At 37.7% G+C, this 18873-nt stretch overlaps 1 protein-coding gene, 1 non-coding gene and 1 pseudogene across 7 annotated transcripts in view; 1 reads left to right on the plus strand and 2 right to left on the minus strand.

Moving 5' to 3' along the window:
- The window catches only part of UCHL3 (ubiquitin C-terminal hydrolase L3), a 55039-nt gene extending 37950 nt beyond the window's left edge, over positions 1 to 17089 (minus strand). The window contains exons 1-3 of one of the 6 annotated variants that reach the window (XM_071208257.1): positions 16612 to 16928; positions 16373 to 16493; positions 3517 to 3645 (exon numbers count right to left, since the gene is read on the minus strand). In XM_071208257.1, the coding sequence (XP_071064358.1) occupies positions 3517 to 3591 (75 nt within the window). In that variant the 5' untranslated portion in view covers positions 3592 to 3645; positions 16373 to 16493; positions 16612 to 16928. Of the gene's footprint in view, positions 1 to 3516; positions 3646 to 16372; positions 16494 to 16597 lie in introns of all 6 variants that reach the window. The other 5 variants (XM_071208254.1, XM_071208256.1, XM_071208255.1 and 2 more) reach the window with 5 other exon arrangements.
- LOC139436595 (elongation factor 1-gamma-like) lies at positions 1409 to 2671 on the minus strand (annotated as a pseudogene).
- Positions 17090 to 18490: 1401 nt separating the features above from the next.
- On the plus strand, positions 18491 to 18654 carry LOC111760841 (U1 spliceosomal RNA). The gene has a single exon (XR_002794421.1). It is a non-coding gene; the product is annotated as a U1 spliceosomal RNA (small nuclear RNA).
- The last annotated feature ends 219 nt before the right edge of the window (positions 18655 to 18873 follow it).

The raw sequence follows: 18873 nt of genomic DNA on the forward strand, positions 1-18873 counted from the left end.
AAGAAAAGGAAAATCAATTATGACAGAGCAAAGAAAGAAAAATGCTGGGGACAAGTAGCATAAATATCAGAGAGAATAAATTGATATCCTTTTCAACTATGGACTTACTGGTTTGTAAGCACTACTATGAAACACACATTTAAAAACTCTATAATTAAATTTATTTAAAGGATAATGAGGTATCCATGACAGTACCTTTGCTATTAGCATACTCAAATCATTCACAACTACATATTCAGTTTCTAAATTAGAATATAAAAGATGGAAACATTTTGTATCTCCTAAAACATTCACTAAATATCCTTTATGTGACTTTGTAATATGTCACTTATGAGCTTATGGGATTTGTCACTTACGGGATTTATCAAATTACAAGAGGCATCAAAAAGTGTCACTTTCCACTTAAATTCTTTTCTTTATATAAGTACATACATACTTAAAGAACTATGTTCTTCTTAGCTATAGGCATGAGCCTTTTTAATACTGATAACCTACTAAATGAATGAGATCAAATCCAATTAAAAAACAATGATTTGAGTAATTTCCATAAACTTGCATGTGTCATACCAACTAAGAAAATCTAGCTTAAAGTTGCTGATTTTTTTCAGATCTATATTGCTCCTAAAAATTGGAGACCTGTGAGATAGTTATGTACTGCCTTATTTTAGTAATCAAAAAAGGTAAAATACTAGAATAAGAGAGCGTAGACGTAACTCTTCCACAAATTAGCTATGCAACTTTTGAATATTCAGAACCTCATCAATAAAATTAGGAGTTTGGTCTAATACTGGATAATCGCTAAAACATTTCTAACTCTAAAATTCTATGAATATTGTAAACAGCAAATATGAAGAAATATGTCATCTTTTATTAAATAATTTGTCTTGTTGAACCCTTAAATAGAAGATTTTCAATGTTACTTATTTTGAACTGAGGCTAACTAGTTGTAGGATGTTTTAGGAATTGAACCCAGGACCTCATACATAGGAAACAGGTGCTCAACCACTGAGCTACACCCACTCCCCAATGACACTTGATTTTTTTGTTTGTTTTGTTTTTGTTTTTAGGAGGCACTGGGGATCAAACCTGGGACCTCGTACATGGGAAACAGGAGCTCAACCACTTGTGCTACATCTACTCCCAGGCTAATTAGTTTTTGCACAAAGAAAATGACCCCTGAGTTAGGGTTAAGTAAAGCCTATTTCTTAATTTATACGAGATGTGGCTCCATTAAATCCTGAAGAATATGACAATCTGAGCATGTATATACCAAGTCATCATTACCTAATTTCTCACATCTTCCCAAACATTACCTACTTCATTTTAATTGTATTAATGGTCAGTTTCCTTTAATGACCCCCACCTCTCTGAAGGGGCAGTTAGGCAACTAGGCAATGGCAAGAAATGTTCATTTAAAGATCTTGTCCTGATTGAAGGCTTTGACCAAATGCTGAAAATCTCCTCCCAGGAAAAGTTCTCTTGGATCAGTATCTGGGTCTCCTCACTGGAAGGATGCAGTTTCCACCATGTCACCTCATGGCCCATCTGCCAACTGGACTAACAGAAAGGTAAGCTCCTGGTCTAGGAAGACTCACACTCCAGAAATGGAGCTGCTAATGTTGGTTCAAAAGAGGATGATGCTGGCAAAGGCATTTTTCGTCAGCTTGTCCAATCGCTGGAACATTCCAGTGATGAGGTTGTAGCTCCTGAAAGACTGGGTGGACTCTTCAGGGAAGTGGTACTCAGAAGACGACAGGGGCCAGCCATCCTTATCAAAGTGTTCCCAGAAATATGTCAGCACCACAGAAAGTGTATCCTCTTTGGAGTACTTACGCTTAAGTTCATCCAATGCAAAGGTACTCTTGGACAGGTGACAAAGGGGACTACTCACATTCATCCATTTCCTCTTCAGAGGTAGTCACCTTTTTCCTCTTCTTTCTGCTCAGTCTAGGGCTTCTGTCTCTCTTCTCATGGTCCTTTCTCTTTCCATGGGCTGTCCTTCTTAGGCTGGCTCTCTGCAAACTTTTTATCATCAAACAAGACCATCTTCTCACAGAGTTTTACCATCTTCTCACAGAATTTTACCTTCCCCAAATAGCCTGAAATAGGGACTGGTTAATGCAGGTGAGGAACCAGTAACTGGTATTGTAGAAGGCCTGGCAGAAAGAAGACTCTAGGACCTGTTTGTAGAGTCACAACAGGTTGCAGACAATGGTGATGTCAGCCAGTGTCATGTGTTGGCCCACAAGAAAAGTCCTCATCTTCAAGTGAGCATCCAGCAGCCCCCAGAATTTGCCTCACCTCCTCCTTCACATTCTCTGTGGCCTGCTTGTTGTGGTATATGATGTCCACGGTAGGAAACACCTAGTACTGGCCAGCAGGACTGTGTTATTGGCAGCAAAGTTCACCCACTGCATCACCAGGGTTGCTGCTCCTGGAGTACTTCCCCACAGCAACTCAGTGATCAATGCTAGGCAATGGCATTGCTTTCAAACATAGAGAATCCATCATTACTGTCACATGCTAGAAAATTACCAGCAGGAAATTTGCAGAGAAATTCAGGAGTACAGTTAGTTTAGTCAAAGTGGAAGTGGAAGTGGAGTGGTACAGAGAGACCTGAGGCCCACTGTTGTGGGCAGCAATGATACGTGTACAGGGTCCCAGTCACCATGGTGATTCCATAGAGAAAGGAAAACTATTTCATTTTTTACAACTACTAACTTTACCCTATTGTATCTAAGTTTACAAATAAAAATCAGAAAGATATAGACTCAAAAGTGATTTTTAAAATGAACTTAAAAATTCTGGCTCTGCTATATGTATATACATGATATCATTCTAAAAGTAAGGCTGAAACATAAGGAGGCTTGAATTTAATTTCTGAGATCCAAAATAGCTATTTATAATCCCCATTGCCTCCTAAATGTGCCAATTAAACCGTATTTAAGTTTAGTGATTCCCATCCATATCAGCTTTTTGTCTGAAAATAATAAAACTCATGTCATGTTTCCCCTGCCTCCTTAAAACAAGCAAAGGAGATTTTTTTTTTTACATATTAAAGAATACTTACATTCTTTAATCATTTTACGTACATAAAATTTGAATAGATCCTTAGGCATATATTTTCTAAAACACACTTAACATTGTTCTTGATCTTAACATTTCTATAGTATATAATTTATACATTAAAACACAGTTGACCACTGAATTGTGGTTAAAATGGCGTATATGTTACCACAATTTAAAAAACAACACAGATGAGGCAAATTAACCATATTTTAAAAATGAAAACTACCCAAGATTAAAAAGACTACAGGACTTCAATGGCAATCTATAAACTTGAATCTAGATATCTCTTTAATAAAACTAGATTTGAAGATTCCCCCCACTCCTACATTGTCTGATTTTATGCAAGATGGGAACCATTGTCCTAAAAGGACAGTGTGTTTTTAATTCAACAATAAAAGAGAACTTTGCATTTATCAGCAACTTTATACGTTACTTAAGAACAACTACCTTTTCTGTAATAGGGAAGAGAAGTAACACTGCACAGACTGGTCTTGGAACCATGCTAAGTAGTTCAGGATCCATTCCATATACATCAACAAATTGCCAGTTAGGATGTAGTCCTAATTGTTTGAGAAACTGGTAAAGAAAAAAAAAGTATAATGTTAACTGGTAAAAGAAAAACCAATATGACATTAGGGAAATAATCAACAAATATGTACCATTCATTAAATACATGAAAAGGGACACAAAGTACAAATATTACTGATGCTCAGTAATAATGAAATAATGCAGGTTTTCCATGAACAGGGTGGGAAGACACAGCAATTTATTTATATCAAGCAACACTTGAAATATATAAAACGTTAGGCAGGACCTCCTTTTTAAAAAACCCATTACTGTTGGATTAAATCTATAAAGCCAGGCAGGATACCAACAAATACATATAAAGTTGGCTTGGTTAATATGTTAAGTTCATTTTCCAGCACTTGATTTTTAAGGAGATGCATCTAAGTTCTAGTAAATAAAGGATTATTTTAGCAGAACACCAATATAGTTTATCCTGCTTGCCAAATATGTTATCTGGGATGGATAGATAGAGAGAAATAGATAGATAATATAGATCAATCAATAGATGACAGCTAGATATCAAGAATTATATCAATGAGCAAAGAGGGCATAAAGCCAAAAAAGTCCTAGTAACTTATGTAAACACCAGAAAATGCTTGATACAGGAAGTAAATAATGGGCTTCTCAACTTCTACCACACAATGAAACCCACTTGACTTCTGTACTGCTCTAAAATCTGGCAAAACAACAGTAACAAAAGATTAATGATTTTTTGAAATTCTATGACTTCACAGAAGAATAGAATGTCAGAGCTTAATCTACCACATACAGAAAAAAAAAATAAGAATGCTGCTAATTTCACAATAAATTCTTAATAAATGTTTCTTCTAAATGAAGTTGATTTAGAAAAAAGCATATCACAAAATATTTTAGATGGCAAGAAAAAAAAAAGGAAGCATGAATCATTAGAAATGTACCACTATATCTTACACCTCAAGAATATTTATATTATCTAATGATCTTAAATTATCTGAAATTTAAAAATAAAAATAGATGCCTTACGTATTTCTCCCTAAAGAACAATTGCATCACGTATACTTAGATTGTCAAATGAGGTCTTTCAAAACCAATGGAGACTATGCCATGTTACATAAACAGTTTTATTCATCTCACACACAGTTGGGGTTCTATAAGACAAGACCTCCCTGTTTAGAGAGCTACTCTCCAAATCCCTCCACTTCTCTCCCAGTAAAAGGGGCTCAAATTAGTGATAAAATCATTGGTCAAAAATAAGGTCTTGGATTTATTTTAATTTTCTTTTAGATTTTTAAATAAGAAATTCACTGAATTAAAAACCTCTCATGATAGCCAGAAATAGCAGCTATGTACAGCAGGGAAAGCAGAGAGATTGAGAGGTGAAGCATTTCCTTGTTTGTTGCCTGTTGTCTGTTTATTATCATTATTATTGAAATAATAAAAATGCTCTAATAATAACTGAAGTGATTATAACACTTCATTATGTGATTATAACAAATACCACTGTCTGCACACTTTGGATGAATTGTATGCTTTATTAATATGTATCAATAAAACTGATTTGTTATTTAAAAAAAAAAAAACCTCTCTTGGCAGAATATGCTCAACATAATTATTTTCTTTTCTTTCTTTCTTTATTTCTCTCCCTTCCCCCGCCCCCCCCAATCCCCCCCCAAGTTATCTGCTCTCAGTGTCCATTCGCTGTGTGTTCTTCTGTGACTGTTTCTATCCTTATCAGTGGCACCGGGAATCTGTGTTTCTTTTTGTTACATCATCTTGGTGTGTCAGCTCTTCGTGTGTGCGGCACCATTCCTGGGCAGGCTGCACTTTCTTTCATGCTGGGCGGCTCTCCTTACAGGGTGCACTCCTTGCGCATGGGGCTCCCTACGCGGGGGACACCCTTGCGCAGCAGGGCACTCCTTGCACGCATCAGCACTGTGCATGGGCCTCCACATGGGTCAAGGAGGCCCGGGGTTTGAACCGTGGACCTCCCGTGTAGTAGGCAGATGCCCTTATCCATTGGGCCAAGTCCACTTCCCAACATAATTATTTTCAAATTCATTTCATTCCTGTATTAAGTTACATGCCCTATAACAGTCTGGGGTCCTGAAGATGAATGGACTCCTCTGAACTATATCCACTCTTAATTTGATTCCTATTCATAACAGTTAAGATTTATAAAGTTCACCAAAGCACTCCAAACTACTTCCCTTTCCCTTTCCCACTTCCTCTAAAATTGTTAGTTTCTGCCCTTCTTTATATTTAGTTCTTTTTAGAAATCAAAGAGGGTTAAATTGAACCTTTTTGACAAGAAAGAAACTGTCTTATCTTTTTAATTCCATTGCCTGGCATTGTATCTGGCAAGCCTGCAAGGACCCTGCAGTAATAGTTGTTGTACTGAACTAAATATTATTAATATATCTCCATTTTAGATCATTTAGCCATCTGTATATGTACATATGTCAAGTAGGCCTTGTTTATAGTGAATATTTAATGTATATATTTGTGGGTTTTGTGACAGGTTAAAGAAAAATCCATAATCTAAAACCTAGGATTCATGGGAAGCAGATTTGGCTCAACTGATAGGGCATCAGCCTACCACATGGGAGGTCCAGGGTTCAAACCCAGGGCTTCCTGACCCATGTGATGAGCTGGCCTATGCACAGTGCTGATGCGTGCAAGGAGTGCTGTGCCAGGCAGGAGTGTCCCCCGCATAGGGGAGCCCCATGTGCAAGGAGTGTGCCCCATAAGGAGAGCTGCCCCACGAGAAAAAAAGTGCAGCCTCCCCAGGAGTGGTGCCACACACACGGAGAACTGATGCAGCAAGATAATGCAACAAAGAGAGACACAGATTCCCAGTGCCACTGACAAGAATACAAGCAGGGAAGCAGACTTGGCCCAATGGATAGGACGTCCGCCTACCACATGGGAGGTCAGCGGTTCAAACCCCAGGCCTCCTTGATCCATGCGGAGCTGGCCCATGCGCAGCACTGATGCGTGCAAGGAGTGCCCTGTCACGCAGGGGTGTTCCCTGTGCAGGGGAGTCCCACGTGCAAGGAGTGTGCCCCGTAAGGAGAGCTGCCCAGTGCAAAAGAAAGTGCAGCCTGCCCAAGAATGGCACTGCACACAAGGAGAGCTGACACAAGATGATGCAACAAAAAAGAAACACAGATTCCTGGTGCCATTGATAAGGACAGAAGCAGTCATTGAAGAACACACAGCGAATGGACACAGAGAGCAGACAACTGCAGTAGGGGAAGGGGAGAGAAATAAATAAAAAATAAAATATAAAAAAAAATACAAGCAGACACAGAAGAACACACAGTAAATGGACACAGAGAGCAGACAATGGGGTGGGGGAGGGAAGAGAGAAATAAATCTTTAAGAAAAAAACAAAATCATACGACTGTACAAAACAAATAGGGAACCCAATGTAAACCATGGACTAGAGTTAACAGTACAATTCTAAAAAAAAATAAAAACCTAGGATTCATTTAATCAATTCCCAATACCATCTACAGAGATCTAACAGCTCTAAAAAGACATACCTTCAAGGAAAAGCATCATATACCCTAAGTTACTACGAAGTAAAGGGCCCTCATTGTACATTACCAAAGTTAACAAGTATAAAAAGTACCAAGATCCAAAGGCATCAATGAGACTGATTACTATCAAACTGAAGATACAATGACTGACTAAACAGTAAAAGTTTTAACCAGAATCACACGTTTTCCTAACTCTTTACTCTTACCACCAATCAAAAGAAACAGATAAAATAATTTAAACTCAATCCACAGCTATTAAATATATTCTCTGACCCCAGACTGCTCTAAGGCAGACCTATGCTGGAAGTCTTCATATGAATAAAAAGAACAGTATCTGCCTCTAGAAGTAGGAAAAGGGTAGGGAAGAGGGACTTCAACTTTTACCTCTCTTTTTTTTTTTTAATTGTGAAGATGTCCTACTTTTATATATATATATTTTAAAGAATTGTGTTGAAAATTATCATTTGCAAGTGGAGAAAGAATAGTAGGAAATTTTCTAAAATGTTAATAGTGTGGATGGCATCAATCCAACTTTTTATTCTACAATATTTTAATGGATTACGTTTACAATAGTCATATGTAATTTGTAAGTTATAAATTTAGAGAACTGATACACTTTTTTTATTTAAATTTCTAAAACTGGAGGTAAACTCGACACGAAACTCGAGTTTATACCAAAAAAATCTCTCCAGACAACTCAAAAAGAAAATTATTCTATGTATGCATTTGCAAAGATCTTTATACATTTAACTAGAGGAATCCCATTTGCATCAAGCAAGCTAAAGGGTTTTAAAATCTTCTAATACCAGTCTTCTGTTTTTTCTAATTTATACACTGGGTAATAAAGTAACATAAAAAATTCTGACAGCTAGGATCTCTAATTTATTCACAATCAACATTACCTCTAAAATTTTAGACAATCAAGAAAAATAATGAAGAAATTAGAATATACAGCCATAAAAGATCCTTAGCTTATCATTTTTATTCTATGGTCCAATGGTAAATTGTTCCATTTGATAAAGAATATTTAAAATTGTTTATACATATTTTGAGAAAACTATGAGTCAGAAACCATGCTAGAAGCTTTAATATACTTCACCTCATTTAATCTTTATTGCAAATGGCAAGGTAGTTTTTATCATATCCTTATTACCAATGAGAAATTGAATTTGGAAGGTTGAGTGATTTTTCAAGGTCACAACACTAGAACTCACATGCAAAGGCTAGATGCTGTGGCACCTCTGACTTTTGCAGCCTCATCTCTCATCACTTGGAGTATTGTTTTCTTACCTTGCTCTCCAAATTTTGTCACAATTAACTGGTCCATTTCTTCTCTCCAGGTTTTTGTACACAAGCCAGACTCTCCATATGAAAAAATGTTAGCCCCTACTAGGGACTGAACCACGTACTTCACAAAAGGCATGTTCAGATTCTAACCTCTGATCCTGTAGGTGTGAACCTAGTTGTAAACTGGGCCTTTGAAAATGTTCTTAGTTAAGGGTTTTCTAATGGAAGGAGGGTGGGCCTTCATCCAATATAGCCAAAGTCCTTAAAAGCAAAGGAATTTGGACACAGAAAGGAAGCCATGGGGAACAGCCAGAAGCTGGAACTTAATAGAACCCAGAAGGAAAAAGACTAGATGCTGCCATGTGCATTGCCATGACAGAAAAAGCCAAAGACCTAAGGATCGCTGGCAGCCAACACCACAGTTTTCAGGAAGAAAGCATCACCTTGCTGGTGCCTTGACTCTGGACTTCTCCTTGCCTCAAAACCATGAGTCAGTCAGTGAATTCCCATTGTTTAAGCCAAACCACAGTATAGTATTTGTTATAGCAGCCAGAAAACTAAAACAGCCCCTGCACCTAACACCTAATTAACTTTTCCTCATTCTTTAGAAAACAATATTTAAAAAAAAAAAAAAGTATTTTATCCAAAAAAAGGAAAATGTGTTTTTCTTTCAAAGTATTATGAAGCCACTTTGTCTTTAATGGCTTGCTCAAGACAGTCACATATTCTGCCTTATGACTAATTTATTAATAACTTGAATTACAAAATCAAAATTATACTTATTGAATAATTGCTTGATATCACTACTAGTAAAAGTAAGCTAATAGTTATTACTTGATGCAAAACTAGGAGAATAGTTAAATGAGAAAATGTAAAGCCTGGAAACTAGCAAAATGAATTTTAATAGACTTAAAAAAATAAAACAAAAATTAAATTAAATTAATGGGAAAAGACTGACATTTTATGTGGGTATTAAAAAAAAGAATGAGTGTCAGAATGGGAGAAAACTTGGAAATCATATATCTGGTAGGGGTTTACTATCAAGAATACATAAAGAAGGAGTAGATGTAGCTCAGTGGTTGAGTGCCAGCTTCCCATGTACAAGGGCTTCCCTGGTACCTCCTAAAAAAAAAAAAACTACATAAAGAACTCTTATAAATCAACAACAACAAAAAAATTTAAAAATAGGCAAAGGACTTGAATAGACAGTTCTATAAAGAAGATATACAAATGACCAATAAGCACATAAAAAGAAGCTCAATATCCTTAGCCATTAGGGAAATGAAACTTAAAATCACAATGATGCTTCTTTTTAATTCAATGAGGAGTATAATTCAAAACAAGTTAGTAATAGCCCACTGTACTCAATACGGATTATTAAATGTGGAATATGGTATCAGTTTGGTAGTCAAATTTTATGAAACACAATAACAAACAGAAGCAGAAGCAAAGGAAGGTGACCAAAAATGATAATGTTTAAAAGACATCACAGCTGGAGAACCTGGTCATGGGCAGAAAGGACTTAAACTTAGGCTCACTGTCCCTAGATAATTTGCAGTAGCATCATGGAAGAGCAAATAGATTTACTCTATATGATTTCAATGGGAGGACTTACAGATAACTGGAAAAAGTCACAGGAAAGCAGATTTTATGTCAAAAATAAATAAATATAATTCTCACAATACTATATAGAATAATACAAATCAAACCACCTTTCAAGATAAAATACTGCTCATTGAAATATTCAAAGTATTCATGACCACTTAAAAGACAATTTTGAGAGAGGATTTTCTGGAACAGGAAAAGCAGTTGGATAAAATCTATTCATTTTTTTCATTCAATAAATAGGTGAGAGCCCTCTATTGGCCCAGCATCATTCTTGGTACTGCAAACAATGTCCCTGATTGCATGGAACTTGTCCCTGATTGCATGGAACTTACATTCTGGTGGTTGGAAAACACTAAATAAACACATGATAAACAAGTAAATACATAAACAAATGAGAATATTCCATAGGGTAATAAATACCATTAAGGAAATAAAACAAGACACGAAAGTACAGATTTAGAAGATACTTCAGAAGCAGTCAAGGAAAGACTCGTGAGGAAGTGACTTTGAATTGAGCCATAAATAACAAGAATCAGTCATGAAACAACCTGAAGCAGAATGATTCAGACAAAGGATGAGCAACTACAAAGACACTGAGGCAGGTACAGCTTTGGTATTTGAGGAATGTACAACAGCATGAGTAGGGCAGAGGTGGGTCAGAGACATGGGCAGTACCTCTGTTAAGGCCATGGTAAGAAGCTTGAATTCTATTCTGAGGACAAACAATGGAAGACCACTAGAGTTGTAAGCAGGGGAGTCACAAGATGTGAGTTACGTTTTTATAAGACCACTCTGGGTGTATATGGAGAATACATTTCAGAAAGGCAAAAAGAGAAGTACAAAAACTACTTAGGAAGTTACTGCATTTGTCGAAACTAAGAATGATAGTGACTTGAGCTGTGATAAGAGAAATGGAGAGAATGGCCAGATTTGGGATATACTTTGAAGGAAGAGTCTATAAGAGTTGAAGTTAAACTGGATATAAGGATTGAGGGAAAGAAAAGAATATTAAAAATAGTTATTCATGGAGTACAAACTTAACATATAGTAACTTATTTAAACCTCACAACAATTTTATGAGTTTGGAGGGATTATGAGAAATTAAGAAACATAGGCACAAAAATATTAGGTCTATGGTCTCAGAGTTGGCAGATGGTAGAGCAGGGATTCAAACCCAAGAAATCAAATCAATACACTATGGCTTCTCCAAAACAGCAAAGTGGAAAAAAGAGTCAGTGATATTGATTTGTGCTCTGGATAGATGGCCATGCCCTTAGAAGATTCAGGAAGAAATGGGGTTGGAGGATGTTAATATAGATTTCTGTTTTGTCCCTGCTAAATTTGAGGTATCTTCAAGACAGCCAGATGGAAATTTCAAAGAGGTAGTTGAATATACAGGTTTCCAATTAGGTAGAGAACTCAGGGCTTAGAGAAATGTGGAGCTCCTTCATATCACAATTGTTGGCAGTAAAGTTATACAACAGAAAACATCACTAGGGGGAGAATGCACATAGCAAAAAGAAGAAGTCTAGAAATGGGCTCTGGCAAGCTCCTTAAAAGTTGGAAAGAAGATGATCTAGCAAAAGGAATACAGGAAGTAGTCAGGGAAAATTGAGGAAAACCAGCATTATTACAGAAACTAAGAAAAGATGGTACTTCAGGAAGAATGGAGTGGGTTACTCTATCAAATGCTGCTGAGAGGTCAATAAATATGGTGACAGAGAAGTGACCGCTGGATTTGGCAAAATAGAATCATTAGTAAACTCAACAAGAGCAGCAATTGTGGAATGATGGAATAGAAACAAACTAGACAGGAATGAATATAAGCCAGATAGGTGTGAATACATCTAGACAGGGGTGAATTCAGAAGACACTGAGATGGGGAAGTAAGAAATGCAGCCATGGACAATCTTTGTGGAAAGTTTACAAAGAGAGGAAGCAAAGATGAGATGGAAGTTAGAGAAGGACATGGTTACAAGGATGTTTTTCTTAAGATGGGATCCACTAATTAGAGAATATTTGTCAGTTTATAATAATACAGTAGACTGCTTCTTTTTCCAATCGGAAGCATCCAGGCTAAGTAGAGTAGCTATGTTAAAGTGAATTTATTCTCCTCTGGACATTATGCTAGAAAATATTTTGCCTCCTCAATAAAATCATAGTTAGGATTATTTCAACAGTTTCTATTTAAAAAATAATTGATTCTAAAACATAACAATATTTAATATATATAGTGTTGCTGTGCTGGACTCAACTCACAAAAACCAATCGAGATGAAAATCTAACATAGTCATATAAGAAGTAATTCCCCTTTTAAAAAGTTATAATTCTTGGCACTAAATTATTTATAACTTTTCATGCTTCAAGCTGCTTTTACCCCCTCTAAATTCACATTTACCACTATATAAGACAGGGCTTAAATTTTTTAAATAATTTTTCCACCACTAAATTTATTTTATTCTGGATATGTCTTGCCCGTATCATGACAAAATATCCTTAGAAAAAAGGAGTTGACAGCATATTAGCCAATAAGAGAAATCATTGCTTACTATATCTACTGAGACACAGATTACTAATTAATGTCTAACAATTAATAATGACATACAGTAGACATGCATACAGTAGACATGTGTTAGCCATTCTTATATGTATAACACAGGGCATCATTAAAGCATAAAATAGTATTTGCTCAAACTAAGTACAATAATAACACACAAAACTACCAGATAGTGACAGAGTGAAGTCAAGATCAAATAAAAGGCTTATAATTCCATAGAGTTGAAGAAGTAAGGTAGGATGGGATGGATATTATGCTTGGGATTTATCTGTGGTTTAATTTATTAATTCTCCAAATATTATATCAGTTAATTTCTCATTTTTTATTCTTGGTTCTGCCATTAGTACATACAGAATAAAGAAAGGATCTCAAAAGTATTGGTTAAAACTAACCACTTCTTAGATACTTGCCTACTCTCTGAGTTTTTCAAAGTACATCATTAATAAATAAATTTAAACCAAACTAATCCTCCACTAAAGTATGCCAAACTATCAGATGCTAAATAACACCTTTTCTCAGTTTATACCACCTCACAAAGACTTCCTTGTTACCATCCAAACTATTAAGTTTTCTCTACTACTCTCCATCATAGCACCCTGTTGATTTTTTTATTGTACTTACAACAATCACTAATTCATTATTTGATTGCCTGTTTATTGTCTGTCTTCCCAACTGTATCGAAGAGCAGCAAACCATATATGTATTAGTCAACAATGTATCACCAGTTACTACTCAGACACAAGATATTATAAAAGGTATTAAAATATATTATTTAATTAATGTAAGTGACTAAATGTGTTTTATAGTCTATCATGATCACCTGGGAAGAAGATCCAAAGGCAGCGAAATTTCAGAAAACAAGTAACAAAATTTGTTATTAAAGATTAACCATAACATCTAAAAATTAGTATACTTTGGTCTGTTGATATGGTGAACTACAAATTGATTTTTGAATGGCATACCAGTCTTGCAATATCAGGATAAACTGCTCTCAGTCATGATATATTACCCTTCTTATATACTACAGGATTCTATTTGTCAAATATTCACAAGGGTTACTGGTCTGCAGTTTTTCTAATTATGTCTTTGTCTGGTTTTGCTATCAGGGTAAACTGGTCTCATAAATGAGTTGTGAAACATTCTCCTCTATCTTTTGGAAGAGTTTGTATAGATTCGGTATTATTTCTTCCCTAAATTACCTCAAGAAATGCAGAAAAAGCATTTAATAAAATTCAACATTGATTCATAATAAAATTTCACAGCAAACCAGGAAAAGAATGGAACATCCTTAGCCTGATAAATGGCACCTATCAAAAACTACAACTAACATCTTACTTAATAGTGAAAGAGCAAATGTTCTCCCCCTAAGATCAGGAACAAGACGAGGATGTTCTCTCTTACCACTCCTATTCAACCTTGTATTTGAAGTCTAACCTGTCCAATAAGTAAGAAAGAGAAATAAAAGACCAATTGAAAAAGAAGAAATAAAACTGTCTATTCACAGACAACATGACTGTCTATAGAGAAAATTGAAAGAATATTTAAAACAAATCAAAACAAAAGAAGGCCATGAGAACAAACAAGTAAATTCAACACGGCAGCAGGACATGAAGGCAATATACAAAACTCAACTGTATTTCTATGTATAGCAATAAACAATTAGAAATCAAAATGTAAAAACCAGTACCATTCACAATAATGCCAAAAATCATCAAATATTCAGGTTTAAATATAATAAAATATGTGTAAGATCTGCAGGCTGAAATGCTGAAACTACAAAACACTGATGAAAGAAACCCAAGAAGACATAATGGAGAAATGTACTATCTTCATGGATTACAAGACAATATTGTTAAGATGTCAATTTCCCTAAAGATTCAATGTATTCACCATCAAAATCACAGGAGGATTTTTTAGAGAAATCAACAAGTTGATTTTAAAATTCACATGGAAAGGCAAGTAGAAAAGTCTTTGATTTTTGAAGAACAAAGTTGGAGGATTCATACTATTTGATTTTAGGACTTGCTATAAAGCTACAGTCTGTGGTACTGGCAAAACAGACACACAGCTCAACAGAGCATAACAGAGTTTTGAAATAAACTTCCAGACATATAGTTGCATTTTCACAAAGGTGTAAAAATAGTTTTGCATCAGATCTGAGAGAAATATGCTTATGTCCTATGGCACTAAATATAAATCAGAAACTGTAAATAGTGATTCCTACTATCTGAACTACCTGAAGATTTCTCTCTTTCAAGAAAAAGGACAAAATGTATTAGGGGAAAAAAGAACAGTGAATTTCAAAGCAGGAAAAACAAAAGAAAGTTAATGTGATAGGAGAAGGCAGTGTAAGAATAATAAAAAAGATATATGTGGTGGCGGACTTGGCCCAGTGGTTAGGGCGTCCGTCTACCACCTGGGAGGTCCGCGGTTCAAACCCCAGGCCTCCTTGACCCGTGTGGAGCTGGCCCATGCACAGTGCTGATGCGTGCAAGGAGTGCCGTGCCACTCAGGGGTGTCCCCGCATAGGGGAGCCCCATGCGCAAGGAGTGTGCCCTGTAAGGAGAGCCGCCCAGCGCCATAGAAAGTGCAGCCTGCCCAGGAATGGCGCCGCACACACGGAGAGTCGACACAGCAAGATGACGCGACAAAAAAGAAACACAAATTCCTGTGCCGCTGACAACAAAAGAAGCGGACAAACAAGAAGACACAACAAAGAGACACAGAGAACAGACAACCGGGGTGGGGGGGGGAAGCAGTGAGAAATAAATAAATAAATAAATCTTTTTTTAAAAAGATATATATTACATATTAAACTTTCTACAGTTTTAGATCACTAAAGAGATAAGAGTTGGAAGAAACATAGTAATTTAATACTATTAACCAAATTTAAGAAAGGTGAATAAGAAAGTAAAAGGTATGCTGCTACCATTACGATAAAGTATTTCTATTTACTTTCCTTATATGTCATTTGTTACAAGCTTTAAAAGCAAAATTTAAGTTTTTAAGTACACGATGAATCTTTATTCCTTGGTGTGAAGGAGATTATGGAGTAAGGGGAAGGTAAGTATATCATAAAGAACGAAGAGAGTAGTAAAAAGTAAAGGAGCTATTTAGAATAGAAAATAGTATAAGGCAAGACACATCTGGGCAAATCAAAGGTTTATACCTGGGAGCATTTATTGTTCCTTTAATAGAGTGACTGGGAGATGTACCCTCTTTCCCTCCCCAAACCCCAACCTCTAATACCCAGGACGACCTTAAGGGTTTAAGTGATGAAAAATGGCATGGGAATTATTACACTGTGCTTTCTAAGGTAAAAAAGCAACTGAATTTCCAGTTTTAAAAGACTGGGAGGCAAAGGGGGCGTGGCAGGTAAGAGAAGTGACTTGATGGGGCAAGAAGAGATGATTGGAAGATGATTTCATTTTGCAGGGGGTGGATGAAATTACAAGGACTGTGTGGGCGAGTTTACAAAGGTTGGAGCCAGGAAGTGTAGGTAAATTAGTCATCCAGAAGGTAGAGGGGAAGGAAAAATATGGAATCTACACTAGCAGGAGGCAAAACAAAAAGGGAAGAGGAATAGTAATACAGGTTGAACGCTCCTCAAGCCTCAGACCCTGAGGCGCCAGGAACCGGCAGGACTGGGGCAGGCGACCAGAAGAGGGCTGAGGCAGCTGGGAGCATCCCCGGGAGCCCAGGGGGGAGGCAGACAGCCACTGAGAGGTGGACCCGCCCGAAACCCAGCAGTAGAAACCCTTACAGAATTAAATCTCAGACACCAAGGAAGCGTGAATCGGGAGGCGGGCAGGAAAGCCGACCGAGCAGGCAGAAAGGACTCCGGGGTCCCGAGCGACAGACACCTCACTCACCTGGTTGGTGACCTGAAAATGAAACAGAGAACGTGATTTAGAGACAAACTGCCACGATCTAGCTGTAGCAGCAGCCCAGATTCCTAAACCCCAACCCGCAGCTCTAGGCCCTGAACCGAATTTCGCTCACCTCAGGATTAGCTTCCAGCGGCAGCCAGCGCTGACCTTCCATGGCCGCTCTGTCCAGCCCCTACCCAGTTCTGACAGCCGCAGCCACCGCGGCCGCGCTTCCGCCCCCGCGCGCCTTGACCCGGCACCGTCCAACTCATCATCCCGAGAGGGGTGAGAAAAGACGAAAAAAGCCTAGCAGTCCTCTAATCTCTGTCTTACCCCTTGACCAGCCACATTTCAAGCGTTATAACTGCAATTAAAATGCAGTCGAGGAGGAAAAGAATAGGAGTAACTACCCTACTGCCGTAAGAAAGAGACTATGAAGCCACGCTCCGCACCCCTCACGCTTGGACTCTCCGTATCCAAACCGAGAGCTCGCCTCTAAGCATGCGCCACTCGCCGGCGGTGGACCGCGTGTTTCGTCCAACCTGCCCATTCATGCAGCGTCCGCCGAAGGCGCTAGGAGGCGTGCAGCAGAGTCGCATCCAGCGAGGGAAACACTGGGCCGGGTCGCTGCCCTCCCAGAGACTCCAAGGTCAGGGGGCGCCGAGGACGGAGTCGTATCCCAGTTGCTCTTCTGTCAGGGTGCAGAAGTGATGTGTTGACCTTGTCTGCTATTGCAGAGAGAGGCGCGTTATATATGTATTATATCTACTTAGTTCGGTTTGACCAAAAATGTGCACGTATTGTGAATCAGACTCTAATAAATCCCAAGCTTTGAGGGCACGAAGCTGAGTCCGCGGTAGAATAGAGGAGGCAAACAGAAGAACAGAGTATCACAATAATGCCTGCCTGATAAGTATGTAGCAGTGGTAAGCACGAGGTGTGGTAGAGCTATCAAGAAGTGTAGGTAAAGGAGGATGGGAATGTCCAAAAGGCTTCCTGGAGAAGGTACATACCTGTATTGAACCCTTAAGAGACAATAGAAGTTAGCAGAGAGGAGGATGCTTTAAAGAAGAGAAAGTATACATAGTGATTGCTGACGCTGCAGAAGTGAAGGGCAGTCAGTGGTTAGATGCTGGAGAAGTAAGCAGTGACAGGTGGGTCAAAGGCTTCATCCTGGAGACAGTAGGGAACCACTCGAGGATTTTAAACAGAATTTTCACATCTGTCCTCCACCAAACTGTAAATTGCATGCCACCACGAGCAATGTCTTTTCCCCTTCCCCCTCCACTTCACCTCATTCTTATTCTTCACATTGTTTCTCCAAGTCCTAATCAGTGTCTGATACATAGTAGGTGCTCAATAAATATGTGAAGAACAAATGGCATAATCAGATGTCCAGAAACATAATTTGCGAATGATGTGGAAAATTAGGAGAGACTTCATTAAGGCAGTGGCCATGGAGATAGAAAGCCTGGCACAGATTAAAGAGCTACTATTTTAGGAAAGTACCCCTTCCCAGTGAGTGGATTAAAGGAGCAGTAATGACTCCAGAAATTTGACCTAGGGAATCAATTTCATATTACTACTTTACACCCAGTAGAGGGAATTCAAGAAAGGAACAGTTAGGGAGAGGGCAAGAAAAATTTTATCTTGTGAGCTTGCCTTTCTTAGAGTTTCCAATCTTCCTACCCATGTTCTTTTGGATACTGTTCTTTGACTTTAGAGGGATTTCTAATCTCTTGAATTCTCTTTCTCTTTCTCTATTGGCTGACTCCTCTTTCTTTTCCACTTTTCATACTGAACATAGCCCAATACTTCACTTTCCTGCAAAATTCTTCAATTCCCTTGCACTTACAGTTTTTGAGGGACACTGTCAAATTACATTTAAATTTACACTCCTGATGAGGGTCCCTTTGACAACAATTTGTCCAGTAAAAGATATTTTAATACATCAGAAAAATTAATTTTTATATGTATGTTCCCTACATACACTGTCTTAAAAGTTTATAAGCGTACTTACCTGGCAGGGGAGATACTATGATCATGAAGGTAGTTTTCCCAGGGCGAGTCTTATCCATTACACTCCGGATGTGCTGACCCCTGTGATTTCCCCAAATGTGGGAAACTCGACTGCATAATTTGTGGTAGTGGGGCACTGCATTCGCACTCTCCCCTGAACAATAACAACAACAAAAAAGTTTATAAGATATAAATAATTTCGTTTGTTCTATAAAGTCACAACCTCTCTAATAAAAAAAGAAAAAAAAATAATCAGAACTGCAAGTAGATACCTGGGAAGTGATGATAAGAAGAACCAGTCCTACTTTTGGGGACTGAATCATTTCCTCCATAAAAGGCATGTTCAGGTCCTGTGGGTATGAACCCATCGTAAATA

Source organism: Dasypus novemcinctus, chromosome 15 (assembly GCF_030445035.2).
Source record: "Dasypus novemcinctus isolate mDasNov1 chromosome 15, mDasNov1.1.hap2, whole genome shotgun sequence".
Lineage (NCBI taxonomy): Eukaryota > Metazoa > Chordata > Mammalia > Cingulata > Dasypodidae > Dasypus > Dasypus novemcinctus.